This window comes from Andrena cerasifolii, chromosome 9, assembly GCF_050908995.1.
Source record: "Andrena cerasifolii isolate SP2316 chromosome 9, iyAndCera1_principal, whole genome shotgun sequence".
Taxonomy (NCBI): Eukaryota; Metazoa; Arthropoda; class Insecta; order Hymenoptera; family Andrenidae; genus Andrena; species Andrena cerasifolii.
The window spans coordinates 5,590,142-5,606,624 of record NC_135126.1 but is presented as its reverse complement, the minus strand read 5'-3'; the positions used below and the strand labels follow the sequence as shown (position 1 = coordinate 5,606,624).

Genomic DNA, 16,483 nt, shown 5'->3' with positions numbered 1-16,483 from the left:
ACTAAGTAACGTCTTCGGAGAGAGAATCGAGGATGCCTTCGAAGCTGAAATTCAGAATACCTCCTTTCGCTTCATGTTCTCCTGATACCTGGGCCAAAATCTGGCAAAAATTTTCAGAATGCACAAAATTGGGCTTTGTAGCAGGATAACATGATGTCGAAAGAGGTGGCACTAAGTAACGTCTTCGGAGAGAGAATAGAGGATGCCTTCGAAGCTGAAATTCAGAATACCTCCTTTCGCTTCATGTTCTCCTGATACCTGGGCCAAAATCTGGCAAAAATTTTCAGAATGCACAAAATTGGGCTTCGTAACAGGATAACATGATGTCGAAAGAGGTGGCACTAAGTAACGTCTTCGGAGAGAGAATCGAGGATGCCTTCGAAGCTGAAATTCAGAATACCTCCTTTCGCTTCATGTTCTCCTGATATATTGGCCAAAATCTGGCAAAAATTTTCAGAATGCACAAAATTGGGCTTTGTAACAGGATAACATGATGTCGAAAGAGGTGGCACTAAGTAACGTCTTCGGAGAGAGAATCGAGGATGCCTTCGAAGCTGAAATTCAGAATACCTCCTTTCGCTTCATGTTCTCCTGATACCTGGGCCAAAATCTGGCAAAAATTTTCAGAATGCACAAAATTGGGCTTTGTAACAGGATAACATGATGTCGAAAGAGGTGGCACTAAGTAACGTCTTCGGAGAGAGAATCGAGGATGCCTTCGAAGCTGAAATTCAGAATACCTCCTTTCGCTTCATGTTCTCCTGATACCTGGGCCAAAATCTGGCAAAAATTTTCAGAATGCACAAAATTGGGCTTCGTAACAGGATAACATGATGTCGAAAGAGGTGGCACTAAGTAACGTCTTCGGAGAGAGAATCGAGGATGCCTTCGCAGCTGAAATTCAGAATACCTTCTTTCGCTTCATGTTCTCCTGATATATTGGCCAAAATCTGGCAAAAATTTTCAGAATGCACAAAATCAGGCTTCGTAACAGGATAACATGATGTCGAAAGAGGTGGCACTAAGTAACGTCTTCGGAGAGAGAATCGAGGATGCCTTCGAAGCTGAAATTCAGAATACCTCCTTTCGCTTCATGTTCTCCTGATACCTGGGCCAAAATCTGGCAAAAATTTTCAGAATGCACAAAATTGGGCTTTGTAACAGGATAACATGATGTCGAAAGAGGTGGCACTAAGTAACGTCTTCGGAGAGAGAATCGAGGATGCCTTCGAAGCTGAAATTCAGAATACCTCCTTTCGCTTCATGTTCTCCTGATATATTGGCCAAAATCTGGCAAAAATTTTCAGAATGCACAAAATCAGGCTTCGTAACAGGATAACATGATGTCGAAAGAGGTGGCACTAAGTAACGTCTTCGGAGAGAGAATCGAGGATGCCTTCGAAGCTGAAATTCAGAATACCTCCTTTCGCTTCATGTTCTCCTGATATATTGGCCAAAATCTGGCAAAAATTTTCAGAATGCACAAAATTGGGCTTCGTAACAGGATAACATGATGTCGAAAGAGGTGGCACTAAGTAACGTCTTCGGAGAGAGAATCGAGGATGCCTTCGAAGCTGAAATTCAGAATACCTCCTTTCGCTTCATGTTCTCCTGATACCTGGGCCAAAATCTGGCAAAAATTTTCAGAATGCACAAAATTGGGCTTCGTAACAGGATAACATGATGTCGAAAGAGGTGGCACTAAGTAACGTCTTCGGAGAGAGAATCGAGGATGCCTTCGAAGCTGAAATTCAGAATACCTCCTTTCGCTTCATGTTCTCCTGATACCTGGGCCAAAATCTGGCAAAAATTTTCAGAATGCACAAAATTGGGCTTTGTAACAGGATAACATGATGTCGAAAGAGGTGGCACTAAGTAACGTCTTCGGAGAGAGAATCGAGGATGCCTTCGAAGCTGAAATTCAGAATACCTCCTTTAGCTTCATGTTCTCCTGATATATTGGCCAAAATCTGGCAAAAATTTTCAGAATGCACAAAATTGGGCTTCGTAACAGGATAACATGATGTCGAAAGAGGTGGCACTAAGTAACGTCTTCGGAGAGAGAATCGAGGATGCCTTCGAAGCTGAAATTCAGAATACCTCCTTTCGCTTCATGTTCTCCTGATACCTGGGCCAAAATCTGGCAAAAATTTTCAGAATGCACAAAATTGGGCTTCGTAACAGGATAACATGATGTCGAAAGAGGTGGCACTAAGTAACGTCTTCGGAGAGAGAATCGAGGATGCCTTCACAGCTGAAATTCAGAATACCTTCTTTCGCTTCATGTTCTCCTGATATATTGGCCAAAATCTGGCAAAAATTTTCAGAATGCACAAAATCAGGCTTCGTAACAGGATAACATGATGTCGAAAGAGGTGGCACTAAGTAACGTCTTCGGAGAGAGAATCGAGGATGCCTTCGAAGCTGAAATTCAGAATACCTCCTTTCGCTTCATGTTCTCCTGATACCTGGGCCAAAATCTGGCAAAAATTTTCAGAATGCACAAAATTGGGCTATGTACTAGGAGAACGTGATGTCGAAAGAGGTGGCACAAAGTAACTTCTTCGGAGAGAGAATCGAGGATGCCTTCGAAGCTGAAATTCAGAATACCTCTCTTCGCTTCATGTTCTCCTGATACCTGGGCCAAAATCTGGCAAAAATTTTCAGAATGCACAAAATCAGGCTTCGTAACAGGATAACATGATGTCGAAAGAGGTGGCACTAAGTAACGTCTTCGGAGAGAGAATCGAGGATGCCTTCGAAGCTGAAATTCAGAATACCTCCTTTCGCTTCATGTTCTCCTGATACCTGGGCCAAAATCTGGCAAAAATTTTCAGAATGCACAAAATTGGGCTTTGTAACAGGATAACATGATGTCGAAAGAGGTGGCACTAAGTAACGTCTTCGGAGAGAGAATCGAGGATGCCTTCGAAGCTGAAATTCAGAATACCTCCTTTCGCTTCATGTTCTCCTGATATATTGGCCAAAATCTGGCAAAAATTTTCAGAATGCACAAAATCAGGCTTCGTAACAGGATAACATGATGTCGAAAGAGGTGGCACTAAGTAACGTCTTCGGAGAGAGAATCGAGGATGCCTTCGAAGCTGAAATTCAGAATACCTCCTTTCGCTTCATGTTCTCCTGATATATTGGCCAAAATCTGGCAAAAATTTTCAGAATGCACAAAATTGGGCTATGTACTAGGAGAACATGATGTCGAAAGAGGTGGCACTAAGTAACGTCTTCGGAGAGAGAATCGAGGATGCCTTCGAAGCTGAAATTCAGAATACCTCTTTTCGCTTCATGTTCTCCTGATACCTGGGCCAAAATCTGGCAAAAATTTTCAGAATGCACAAAATTGGGCTTCGTAACAGGATAACATGATGTCGGAAGAGGTGGCACTAAGTAACGTCTTCGGAGAGAGAATCGAGGATGCCTTCGCAGCTGAAATTCAGAATACCTCCTTTCGCTTCATGTTCTCCTGATATATTGGCCAAAATCTGGCAAAAATTTTCAGAATGCACAAAATCAGGCTTCGTAACAGGATAACATGATGTCGAAAGAGGTGGCACTAAGTAACGTCTTCGGAGAGAGAATCGAGGATACCTTCGAAGCTGAAATTCAGAATACCTCCTTTCGCTTCATGTTCTCCTGATACCTGGGCCAAAATCTGGCAAAAATTTTCAGATATCTCTAAAATCAGACTTCGTAACAGGATAACATGACGTGGAAAGAGGTAGCGCAAAGTAATGTCTCTGAAGAGAAGTAGAAGCCTTGAACGAAAGTCGATAGAGTTTGAGAGTAAGGAATGGCATATTTAAAGTAGTGCTTTAATGCGAAGAGTTTTAAAACCACTCTGCGTGGAAGGATCTTTTTAGGTGTTCTTTTTAGCATGTCTTTTATATGTGATTTGGAATAGGAAGGAGTAAGTAGTGCTCGTTAAATAAAAAAACTCTTTTACCACTTAGCTCCAATTTATTCAAATAAGTGAAATGCAGTACAATGAAATGTTACAAGTGTAACTGGGTAATTCGGCTGAAGCAGTATCTTGTGCAAATTTCATATCAATGGACACAGTCGAAAATGCAGCCGGTTTAACGTCTTTTATGTAAAAATTCCTTACCTGTAAAGCAGAAATATACACGATTAATAATCGCTCTAGTTACAGTATGTGAAATTAGTTACATCGCATCGGCACACTCTAAACTCTAAACATGTCACACATATACAAGCACGCACACACGCACAGCATTTCAACAGATTTCAGAGTAGGTAGTTGCTGAATTGGCCGCTTCTCGTGTCGCACCCAACGTTACCAACTTATTAAAATAAGATTACAGTGCTACGAGTAGTAGGAATTAATATTAAATCTTACCGGAAACATATAAAATCTAAAACGACTAATTTCAATCAACATGTTGCACAATAAAATTATTCCCTTTACTAATATATTTTCATGCGTGACAAAATGTTGTAACGTTTCTCCCATTTTCAATAATAGACAAGTCATGTTACTAAAAATATTTTTCTTCTTACAGGTTTTAACTTCGGAATATTTCGACGGAATGATGGAAACCTTGATAGTAATCACAAGAAAATAGTGACTTTATATACCTTATACTTTATTGTAACACTGTAAAGGCCTTTTATGCAAATATATAGAAAGAAACTTGAAACAAACTGTATTATTATTCAGAAATACCTTTTACATATTCCTATCCAAATTTCAAATATCTATGGTATTTCCTTAAGAATACCATAGATTTCCTTTGTTAATAAGTCGATATTGAAGAAAATTTTGCAACTAGTGCCCATTTAATAGTATTCAGAAATTACAAGCTTCGAGTCTTTCAAAAGCATCACATTAACCGAGAACTGTTTAAAGGCCCATGAAAGGCGTAGCTCTTGTTTGCTACTTTAAGGCGATGCCTTTGAAGCTGAAATTCAGAATACCTCCTTTCGCTTCATGTTCTCCTGATACCTGGGCCAAAATCTGGCAAAAATTTTCAGAATGCACAAAATTGGGCTATGTACTAGAATAACATGATGTCGAAAGAGGTGGCACTAAGTAACGTCTTCGGAGAGAGAATCGAGGATGCCTTCGAAGCTGAAATTCAGAATACCTCCTTTCGCTTCATGTTCTCCTGATACCTGGGCCAAAATCTGGCAAAAATTTTCAGAATGCACAAAATTGGGCTTTGTAACAGGATAACATGATGTCGAAAGAGGTGGCACTAAGTAACGTCTTCGGAGAGAGAATCGAGGATGCCTTCGAAGCTGAAATTCAGAATACCTCCTTTCGCTTCATGTTCTCCTGATACCTGGGCCAAAATCTGGCAAAAATTTTCAGAATGCACAAAATTGGGCTTTGTAGCAGGATAACATGATGTCGAAAGAGGTGGCACTAAGTAACGTCTTCGGAGAGAGAATAGAGGATGCCTTCGAAGCTGAAATTCAGAATACCTCCTTTCGCTTCATGTTCTCCTGATACCTGGGCCAAAATCTGGCAAAAATTTTCAGAATGCACAAAATTGGGCTTCGTAACAGGATAACATGATGTCGAAAGAGGTGGCACTAAGTAACGTCTTCGGAGAGAGAATCGAGGATGCCTTCGAAGCTGAAATTCAGAATACCTCCTTTCGCTTCATGTTCTCCTGATATATTGGCCAAAATCTGGCAAAAATTTTCAGAATGCACAAAATTGGGCTTTGTAACAGGATAACATGATGTCGAAAGAGGTGGCACTAAGTAACGTCTTCGGAGAGAGAATCGAGGATGCCTTCGAAGCTGAAATTCAGAATACCTCCTTTCGCTTCATGTTCTCCTGATACCTGGGCCAAAATCTGGCAAAAATTTTCAGAATGCACAAAATTGGGCTTTGTAACAGGATAACATGATGTCGAAAGAGGTGGCACTAAGTAACGTCTTCGGAGAGAGAATCGAGGATGCCTTCGAAGCTGAAATTCAGAATACCTCCTTTCGCTTCATGTTCTCCTGATACCTGGGCCAAAATCTGGCAAAAATTTTCAGAATGCACAAAATTGGGCTATGTACTAGGAGAACATGATGTCGAAAGAGGTGGCACTAAGTAACGTCTTCGGAGAGAGAATCGAGGATACCTTCGAAGCTGAAATTCAGAACACCTCTTTTCGCTTCATGTTCTCCTGATACCTGGGCCAAAATCTGGCGAAAATTTTTAGATATCTCTAAAATCAGGCTTCGTAACAGGATAACATGATGTCGAAAGAGGTGGCACTAAGTAACGTCTTCGGAGAGAGAATCGAGGATGCCTTCGAAGCTGAAATTCAGAATACCTCTTTTCGCTTCATGTTCTCCTGATACCTGGGCCAAAATCTGTCAAAAATTTTCAGAATGCACAAAATTGGGCTTTGTAACAGGATAACATGCCGTCGAAAGAGATGGCACAAAGTAACGTCTCCGGAAAGCAAATTAAAGAGCGTGAAATGGCGCAGATGTTTCGAGACAGTGACTGTATCACGAAGAGACGCAGAATTTTCGAACGCCTCTTGAAAGGCCTGCGCCTCTTATTTGCAACTTTAAGGCGATGCCTTTGAAGCTGAAATAGCCACTAAACATTTGTTGTCATATAGCATATATTTAGGTTATATTTTCTGTCACTTCGAGGAGCCGACCACATAATAATCACGCGCATCCAGTCTGCGCATTTTCACTAGCCCAATTCAACATTCAATACAATTTTGTATATATGTTTGTTGATAACTGCTTTCTGCAGAGGACGTGTAATAAGTGTATTTCATGTTCTGTTTCGGTGCTTTGCTAGTAAAAAAATGTCTAACCTAACAAATTTCATTTTCTGGGGACATTCCCTCATCTATATTCCCTTTTCACTTAGAATTCCTTACTACTAACGTAGAATATTGTAGCATAAGCACATTTCAAGTAATTAAAATGTACAATGAATTTTCTACGTTTACAGTACCAGCCGACTTTCCGTTTAAATTTTTATAAGTATAACGGAACAGTTGAGAATTTCTTTCCTTATTCAGAATAGAATACAGAAATAGCAAACAGCTCCTTCTCGCGTTCACCGGGTAATCGTCGATCTATCGGTATTACCATTTCTGTGCAGAAAAAAATGCTGTAATACGTGACGTGTCTACCCCCTTAATTCCCAAGCCTGCTCTAGAGGATCACTACGTCGCAAGTAGTTGGCCCGCTACCTTGCGACAAAAATGTGAATTACTCGCAGTTACGGCGAAGTTCGCTGTAGCGAACACACGTGCATGTGTGTGCAGTATGAATCGTGTTTAATAAGGCAGTATTTATTTTTTAAGTAGTTAGATCTGTTTTCCTGTGTAATTCGTTCGAAAAGGTTTTACCGACTGTTCACATGGATCCCGGGACTTGACAGGAACCGTGGGACTTCATGAAATAGTGTACACCGACATGATCGAGTTGTGTACGAAGAAACGAATGTTAATTGGCATTACACTATTGGGAGGGTTAGTTTTCCGTTCACATCTTATAGTTACCGTATCTTATTTGAATCGGCATGCATCGAAGAGACGCACTGATATTATAAAACGCTTCTGCAATATCCGTCACAGCTATATCTGTTCTCATTGTAGGTTAACAGTTTTAGTACTGATCGTCGAAAGCCACTGGACGGACAGCTCCAACAAGCTTTATTTGGAGAACTATGAAAACAACGCGACATGCATGTCCGGCGACGAGTACGAGATAACTTCAGAATGTCACCCGTGTACCGCGTTTGAAATAGCAAGTAAAAGCATTGATGTATGTGTCCACGCGAGGTACAAAGAAGTACTAAAATGTAGAAGCGGAGAAACTATAACGAGAAGGTAAATTAAATGACTTTATAGCACCATTACAATTAAAATTAAAATTACAATGGCGAGTAAGCGAGGTTCAGCTGCTGCTCTACAACGTCTTATGTAATTTATGATAATTCGTAAAGTATGTTACATCTCGATGTATGCATTTCAGTTGCGACAGGGTAGCTTGGTTAGAAGAAAGAGTCTTCTGGAAGTTTGAAACATTCATGTTTATTTTGGCATTCAGTTCCTGCATCAGCGTCTATTGGCGGGAGAATATACTGAGGCAGAGGATAATAAGGAAAGTAGCCAGGCAACTAAGAGCTAGCGTCTAGCTAGCCTTCAGCGATTAGCCTCTACTTCTTGTATCAGTGCCATTACGATCGCGCAGGCACATCGGAAAGATGGACGTTGCCTATTTGAAAGTATATTCTCTGTCGAAATTATGCCTGGCGCCGATAGAGACGATAGTAACGTTATTCACGATAAAGTACTGCGATTCGAAAATCAATATTAAGCTTGTATCGAGCGAGAAGAAGCCTCTCGAACAAGCGTACACGATCGACATTTCTACGTTTGCATATGAAGTGATGGATGCAAATAAGATCCCGTATACCGTGAGCTCTTGTGAGCTGCCAATCATCGATGTAAATAAAAGTAGTTGCATCGCGGGTCTCTGTGCCATTCTGCGGCAGATCATTAAAGAGGTGACGACGGAGTATCCGAAACATTATTGCCGGAAGCTGTTGGGCTTCAAAGATTCGTGTCTGACGGCCTGCTCAGAGACGAGCGTGTGGACGAAATTCTGCGAGGTGGATCTGATTCTGACCTTGAAATTCTTGCACTCCGAGAGCGCGGCGCGGAACGAATTGCCTTCCAGTATGGTGAGGTTCGAGCACCATATGTCGCAACCCATTAAATTGCACAACCTGTACAAATATAGCATGTCGAAAAAGTTTTCCGCTGAGAACGTAGTTCTATTGAACGGAACGCGTTCGCTGGAACACACCTACACCAAAGGTTCGTCCGCGTCGCTGCTGGACCTGATTATATTCGTCTGCACTCACATCCTATTGACCGTATTTTCGAGCGAGAGTACGCTAAAGCTGCTCCCGCTAACCGCTAAGTGGTACAACAAAATAATAGAGGATCAGATCATAGTCAATTGTCTCGAATGTCTGCCGCTGTTGAAGAACGTAGCCGGAGTCGATTACGTTCTTCCTCAAGTAGCGGACCCTAGTTTGTGCAAAAACGAGTCGAACAGGCGCAAGCCGTTAAGTCGCGTTTACACGAAACAGGAAGACGTAGACCAGTCGTTGGAATTGTTCAGAGGTTTGAATATACAGACGAAGCTTGACTCTGAGCCGTTCGGGGCGGAATTGAATCTAGATTGGCTAACGATTCCTTATGAGGCCACACCTGAGGGTGGTTCCTTGCCACCGGCGCGTTTGATGAAGAAGCAGGCGCAGCTGCAGAATATGTGCAAGCCCGTGATGAAATTGGCGAAAGCTGGGGACATAATCGTGGACTTCTGTTCCGGTAGTGGCCATTTAGGTATCTTGGTCGCGTACCTGTTGCCGCACTGTACCGTGATATTATTAGAGAATAAAGAGGAATCGTTGAACAGAGCCAAAGAGAGGGTGAAGAAGCTACAGCTGGCGAATGTGAAATTCTATCAATGCAATTTAGATTATTTCAAGGGTCATTTCGACATCGGTATGTCGCTACACGCGTGCGGCGTCGCGACTGACTTGGTTATACAACAATGCACCAGAAACAGGGCGATCTTTGTCTGCTGCCCGTGTTGTTACGGATCGTTGCGGGATTGTCATCACTTGTCGTATCCGAGGAGCAACGTTTTCAGGAAACATATGGATCCGGCGAAGTATACGATACTGAGTCACGCGGCCGATCAAACGCACGACGAGAAGAACGTTAAAACGAAGCAAGGGTATGAGTGTATGGCGATTGTAGACACTGACAGGAAACTGCAGGCCGAACAATTTGGTTACACAGTGCATCTTTCAAAGTTTATACCGAACACCTGTACACCGAAAAATCATATATTGGTAGGGATTCCTAGAAAAGAAATTGTGAACACAAATGGTGTTAGTTAAGTATACCGAATTCTTGTAATTTCTATACTTTTAGTGTATAGCGATTTTATAAATTGGAAGCCACTGAAAGCTATTCTTGTTATCAGATGAATGCATTTGCAAATAAAAATAGATTTAAGGCAAACACCTTTCTTTCTTTCGATTTTATCAACCACCAAATTTTCTTATATTGATTTATAGAAAATCCTTTATAATTCACAAATCACGTCTTATATTCTATCATTAACTCTGATGGGTATATATGATTATAGCACAGCTCACACTTCACCCTTAATACTTTACACTTACCCTCTATACTTTACACTTCACGCTCTATACATCACGCTTCACCTTCTATACTTCACTCTTCACAGTACTCATGCACTGCTCATATCTTAGCAACTAAGCGTCGCCTTATGATCGTGCACAATGTGGTAAGTATTCAGGTAAGTTATTTAACGTCCCGCGAAACTGCAACAAAGTTGCAAATGACAAATTTTTTTCAACATTATTGCAAATGGAAACTGGGTGTTCAAGAAATAAAATATCGGTTTGCAACTTCGTTGCAGATGCAGGCCGAAATTCTGCCTCTCTTGCAGGTGCAAGAATCGTGCAATGAAATTCAGAATAAGCCGTTTTTGAGTTGCCGCACCTGCAAGAGAAGCAGATTTTCGCGCTGCACCTGCAAGAGAAGTTGCGGAGCCGAAATTTGGCTTTTTGCAGATGCAGGCCGAAATTTTGCCTCTCTTGCAGGTGCAAGAATCGTGCAATAAAATTCGGAATAAGCTGTTTTTTAGTTGCTGCACCTGCAAGAGAAGCAGATTTTCGCGCTGCACCTGCAAGAGAAGTTGCGGAGCCGAAATTTTAGTTCTTATGGGAAAGTTGAAGTTTATTTTGATTTGTGGGTGAGTTAGAATTCCAAATTTGGTGGGAAAAATCAGAATTTGTGGGTCGTACGGAAACGGAAAAGCAGGTTTTGTAAATACGTTCCAACAATTACATTAAGATGGCACTAGTACTTCTTACTTTATATATAAAATCACTATCTTTGTATGTTCATTGTTGAGGCCAACAATTTTCCATCATTTGATCCACGTAAAGTTCCTGTCCACGGAGAAATATTCCCAAGTTTCACCTGCAACAAGAGGAACAATATTTTTAGTAACCTGTCTATTTCTGTAATTATAAAAAATACGAAATATGTTACGACATAATTTCATGTAAAACGTATAAAGAATTAAATTATCTCCACAATATAACCATTTTATTTCATCATCTGGTAGAATACACTTAAATTACTTTGCAATTCTAATACCGTGTCCGTAAAGTATATACACAGAAATTATAAAAAATTACACAGGTAAAAAGAATTAGGTTAGGTAAGTTATTTAAATAATATCACTTCACAGTTGTTTAAAGGTTAAATTATAAAATTATTAACTTATCAAGGGGTACTTGCATGCGACCCGGAAATGGTAAGGGGGCTCGCGAGTCCCCCGAGCGCGTGTGACACAAAATTACATTGCATGATAGGTCTATAGGTTACTTTGTTGATGATTAAACTGCCCCACGAGTTGTGCAACCCTCTATGTGCTCTATCAAGAAGATCCTCTGGTGTGCATAGCTTCGGGGGTACTTTAATTCCTAAGCAGCACCACCAGATGTCGAAACCAGCTGGTACACAGGGTTGCATATCCGAATGGGGCACATTAGTTAATAAGATATATAATTCTCCATAATTAATACTTTTCCGGCACAAATACTCTAGTAGTTATTTATAGTAATGAAGAGCTGTATCGACTAATGTATTAAAATGTATTGTATAGTTCCAATTAAGATGTAAAGAAACAATAAACGAGATGATCGTACTATACATACTTGCAATTTGATTTACCCCTACCTATTATAAATAAGCAGAAAATATTGGTGAAGAGACAATCAATTAGATAAGGGAGGATTGTTATACACTGAACTCTGCTGTCGTTATTTGAACATGATCGATTATTATTTATCGTCGAAAAATTGCACGTATCTTGCAACTTGAGATACAGTAATTATAGTACAAAAGGTACTAACGGTAATCGCAGGATGATAATATTATAATAATAACTAAGAATAAAGAGAAACGTATTGACCGACGAGCAATGACTAAAACGGATGTCACGCAAAAGTGAGATTCGGAGGAAAGCTGAAATTCGAGAAAGTCAGTCTGAATGGTCTGCTGTTGTTGCACACAGTGTCAATATGAAACCGTCTTTGCATCGTAACAAGTGTATACAGAGGGTGTAAAAGAAGTGACGGTCACGATACACGACTATCAATTAATACTTTACCGGTAGGGATCAACGGACAACGTTATACGCCGACGGTCACTGCACTGAAACACTGAAGTTTCAGGTACGTCGGGCGAACAAATTGGAAGTATCGCAACGTATTCGTTGTACCTGGTTGACAAACGTTTCTTTTCAAGCTATCCAGCTTTGTCGTTTCATAAATGCATTCAGTTTCGTTCGAGACTTCGGATCGTTCAACGCTCTGCCACCTCAAACGATGCGCACCTCAGCTCCGAAATAAACAGTCAGCGGCCAAACTGCCGCCACGCGAAAATTTCCATAGCGAGCTATGCATATAAAACATTCTACGGTCTCGTGTGCCGAGGTAAACGTTCTCCAGCAGCAACAAATTCTAAAGCGTTTCAAACTGTACACACAGGTCTGAAAATATTTGGCTCATTTAAAAAGAAGGGGGCTGATTCCACGTCTAGAAAACAAGTGGATAATGGAGAGCCCTTCTGTCGAATTGTACCGCGTATCTCAGGCCATTCTGTACAGCGATCGCGCGTTTGAAATAGCTTCGTTAAGCAGCCGGATAAGAAATAGATTAAAATGCAGCAACGTGTCGTTATGGGGAGCGTGTACGCGTTACTCTCGTGAAATGCGTGCAGCGTCAACTCTCGTAAATTTTGATATATATTATACACACTATTATAATTAGTTTTGGCAGGAATGTCGTTAACTACAATGTTTCCCTTAGCTACGCAGCGTGTCGCGCGACACGGGTGAAACTTCGACGACGCGTACGCATCTCGATTGTTGCTACGCGAGCCTGCACGAGGAAATGAAATCGTAACCGGCGAATCTAATAGAACCGTTCGTCGAGATCGCAAACAAGGATAGAATTATTCTATTCTGAAACGGTTTATTATTACACGAGCCGTTGTAATGCGTACAATATTGCTTTACTGACCCGAATCAACCAGTCGATATCATCAAGTTATCCTTTCCTCCGCTTCTTCAATCTTCCTCTTCTTCTTCTTCTTCTTGTGAAACGGCATAGACGCGCGTCGGCAGTACTCTTCGCGCTCTACCGATCGATTAAAACAAACAATAAAATATCTAAGGAACATTCAATACTTATCTTTATATGATTCCCTTCGACTCGAAATTGTTTCATTCATGCTTGCGGCAAGCATGCGGCGACTTAACATCATCGTACCTCGCTGTGTCTTTTTGTATATGAATATTGATTTTTAAACTCGAAAAGGCGTAGAAACAATAATTAGGAAGGACGTTGCTTTCTCTCATTTTATGGATTATCGCTTATACCTATCGCGGTGTGATCGTAAATGTGATGACGATGATAATTAATCGTTCCATCGTTATAGATATTCAAATACATAGCAATGTTGTTCGGTATATACAAGTATGTAGCACTGGTCACCGAGAGCCGCGAGATCATTCTTTGCTCGTTCAGCATCGATTATCATTGCGGTTAGTTAATTCCTTGACCCGATCATGTATACTATATACAAAGGATAAATCAGCCGCGGAGAATTTCCTTGGGACCGAAATCATTCAACAATCATGCGTGTTCCATTGCTTACGAAAAACGAAAAGGCGGGGAAGCACGCGAGAAACGGAACGCGAGCTGTTTCCGCGTCGCGTTCCATCGAATCGCTTCTGCCCGTCGATAGGTACGTAACACCCCGCGACACTCGGTAGCACCAATCCGAATGGAAGGAATACGATCGATTCTATCTTACAAGCTGAATAATGTTGGTGCGTTAACGTAGTAGTACAGTGCGTCTCTCTATTAACGCGATTACGAGAGCTTAGAGATAAATTCATACTCGTCGTTACGCTACCGACCGTTATTACAAACTAGAAACAATCTCTAATGACTTTGCGAGTAGAACTTTGTAATTAGGCTCTTGAGCAGTGTCTAGACACGAGAGAGAGGGAGAGAGAAACGGAACCCGAACTCAACCACGCGCGCGTTTCGACATATGGCTAACCCATTCTCGTCGACGCAGCACCTTCGACTGCCTTCGATGCTACGGAAATGCTAAAGAAAGGGGGAAAAAACCGAACAGAAAGAAGACAGCGGCGTTTGAAACGAATCCCTGGTTAGCATGCCAGGGACCCGGTGTCTCTCGACGCGTCGCTCGTCGAAGAACGTTCCGGCGGGGCGAGAGGTGAGTCGATGTTGCTCGTTCAGGAGTTCTTAAGGGTCGTTACATGTAAAAGTATTAAACACGCGTCGTACCTCGATAGAAACATGAAAAACAAACCGATATGCGCTACACATTCGCTCGTTACGTTTCCCATACGCACACAAATTCCCCTCTCGCTCTTCCCCTCTAATTACGAGCTACGGTACACGGCTTTGTGGATCTGTTTCTGGGTTCGCCGCTTAGGCCACGTCACGAGGCGGCCGACACGGTGCGCTCGGACGTTTCGCTAAGACCGTCCAGCACAGCGGCAAGCGTGCCCGCTCCCGACGCCTCACGGGTCCGACGTGTTCGCGTGTTCGTACGATTCGTAATCTCTACGGTAAAAACTCGCTGAATAGTTTCGCTCGGCTACCGCGGACAGACGCGTAGCTACGGATAGTTGCGGCAGAGGCGACGAGCATACGCTCCGCGGAGGAGCGTCTCTTCCTTTACGCATTCTGGTGAAAAAATTTATTGCAAAGAGACGGTGGTCGCGTACCCGCCCCCGTTCGTTCATCGACGCAGTGAGATGGAACGGGTCGCGTACATTCGCGCGCAACGGTCTCGGCTGGAGGAAGGGTTAAATACGGAAAGATTAAATTGACTGTGGGCGATGGTGGTTACCTAGCTCGACGCGTGTCGGCGACAGTTCACGGAACGGATGGTTCACTGGTTGTGCAACCGTCCGCCGGATGCCTTCACCTGGCTGCCGGTAACTTTCGGTATCGCGCCGATGATTTTCACGCGGTTCTGGGACTGCTGCTGCGACTGCTGCTTATTGTCGCAGAACTGCGGCGGCGGCGCGAACACCAGCTCGTCGGGGTTCCCGGCGGAGGGGCCAGCGTTGAACTCTGGCGGCGGTGGGACGAACAGGTCGTTGCTCTGCTCCTCGGCGTCCGCCTCGATCGGGGGTGGCAGTTGGGCAAGGCTGACCGCGTGTCTGGTGAGCAAACCGCTGCCACCGTAACTGGTTCTCTTGGGATTTGCCTCCTTCTCGACGCTAGTCACCGAGAGGACCGTCGCCGGGTGCTGAGCAGCCTCGTTCGCGAGATTCCTCGCGGCCGTGTCGTCGAAACCCGTCGGCGGGCCTACCGGCACGTCTTGATCGGAGCTCACCCCGCTCGAGCTGTTATCGCCGTCCTCCGCGAGCGACTGCTGAGTCTGCTGCAGCAGGAAGTCGTTCGGGTGACTCTTGGAGGATTTCAGCTGCGTTCGAACCTTCTGAATCTCCTCGACGCTGAACGAGTGGGGCAACGAGCTGCTCCCAGACGAGCTCGAGCCCGAGGTATTCGAGTTCCCGGACGTTTCTCTGGTCGACTCTAGCTTCTCCCTCGCGGCCGCTTTCTCCAGTTCCTTCGCGATCTCTGACTCAACGTCGTCGTCGGTCTCCTCCTCGCCCTCGTCGTTCTCCGATTCCGATAGACTGTAATCCGGTTCTGGGATCGGTGGCGCAGCGTTTGTCACGGCTGGTCCGGTGTTGTTGGTCGATATAGAGGAGAGGTTCGTGATGGAAGCGCTCGTGGTGATGCCCTTCTTCTTTCGCTCCCTGATGCCCACCGTGCTGTGGCTTCGGTTGGTCTTCAGGGGCTGCGCGTACTGGTTGTTCGCTGACTGTTTACCGTTCACCTGGTTGCTGTTGCTGACGGGGTTGTTCGGGTTCTGCTGGCCGGCGATCGGCTTGAAAGTCGTGTTGTTAGGGGTACGCAAGCTGTGCGACTTCCTCACGTGGCAGCGGGTCGTGTGCGCTGGCAAGCTACGGGAACGGTAGCCCACGGTCTTCATGTCCTCGGGCGACGCGTACAGCTTCGCGCTGTTCGAAGGCCGGAAGCTGGACATCACGCCATATCCTCCATCCGTCGTTGCTGCTGCTAGTTCTAATCATCGTGGAGGAAAAGTGTTGTAGTATCAAGATAATCTCGCACAAAGTTAACAATATACTAACAAAATCATTTTTGTTTCTTGATTTTAGATAATCTGGTTCCGAATGGCAGTGCTCGCTACAAAACCAAATTTTTAAAAAGGCTTCTTGGATGTCGATTATTACTTTATTATAAACGTAAATATTTTTCTACGAAAAT

At 43.2% G+C, this 16,483-nt stretch overlaps 3 protein-coding genes across 6 annotated transcripts in view; 2 read left to right on the top strand and 1 right to left on the bottom strand.

Moving 5' to 3' along the window:
• Window positions 1-7,274: 7,274 nt before the first annotated feature.
• On the top strand, window positions 7,275-8,152 carry Jtbr (jumping translocation breakpoint protein JTBR). Its single transcript, XM_076819999.1, has 3 exons — window positions 7,275-7,484; window positions 7,611-7,844; window positions 7,990-8,152. The coding sequence occupies exons 1-3, from the start codon at window positions 7,429-7,431 to the stop codon at window positions 8,150-8,152; spliced, it is 453 nt and encodes a 150-aa protein (XP_076676114.1). The 5' UTR covers window positions 7,275-7,428.
• A 69-nt stretch (window positions 8,153-8,221) lies between these two features.
• Window positions 8,222-10,058, top strand: Gstcd (glutathione S-transferase, C-terminal domain containing). The gene has a single exon (XM_076819983.1). It carries the CDS (start codon window positions 8,222-8,224, stop codon window positions 9,932-9,934), a length of 1,713 nt encoding a protein of 570 aa, XP_076676098.1. The 3' UTR covers window positions 9,935-10,058.
• A 1,097-nt stretch (window positions 10,059-11,155) lies between these two features.
• The window catches only part of Prosap (SH3 and multiple ankyrin repeat domains prosap), a 149,014-nt gene continuing 143,686 nt past the window's right edge, over window positions 11,156-16,483 (bottom strand). For 3 of the 4 annotated variants that reach the window (XM_076819951.1, XM_076819952.1, XM_076819949.1), the window contains one exon: window positions 12,865-16,279. In XM_076819951.1, the coding sequence (XP_076676066.1) occupies window positions 15,072-16,279 (1,208 nt within the window). In that variant the 3' untranslated portion in view covers window positions 12,865-15,071. Of the gene's footprint in view, window positions 16,280-16,483 lie in introns of all 4 variants that reach the window. The other variant, XM_076819948.1, reaches the window with a different exon arrangement.

Coding starts and splice junctions, on each gene's coding strand:
- Jtbr (XM_076819999.1), top strand. CDS start 7,429: ATGATCGAGTTGTGTACGAAGAAACGAATGTTAATTGGCATTACACTA. Junction 7,485..7,610: donor GGCATTACACTATTGGGAGG/GTTAGTTTTCCG, acceptor TTCTCATTGTAG/GTTAACAGTTTTAGTACTGA. Junction 7,845..7,989: donor GGAGAAACTATAACGAGAAG/GTAAATTAAATG, acceptor TATGCATTTCAG/TTGCGACAGGGTAGCTTGGT.
- Gstcd (XM_076819983.1), top strand. CDS start 8,222: ATGGACGTTGCCTATTTGAAAGTATATTCTCTGTCGAAATTATGCCTG.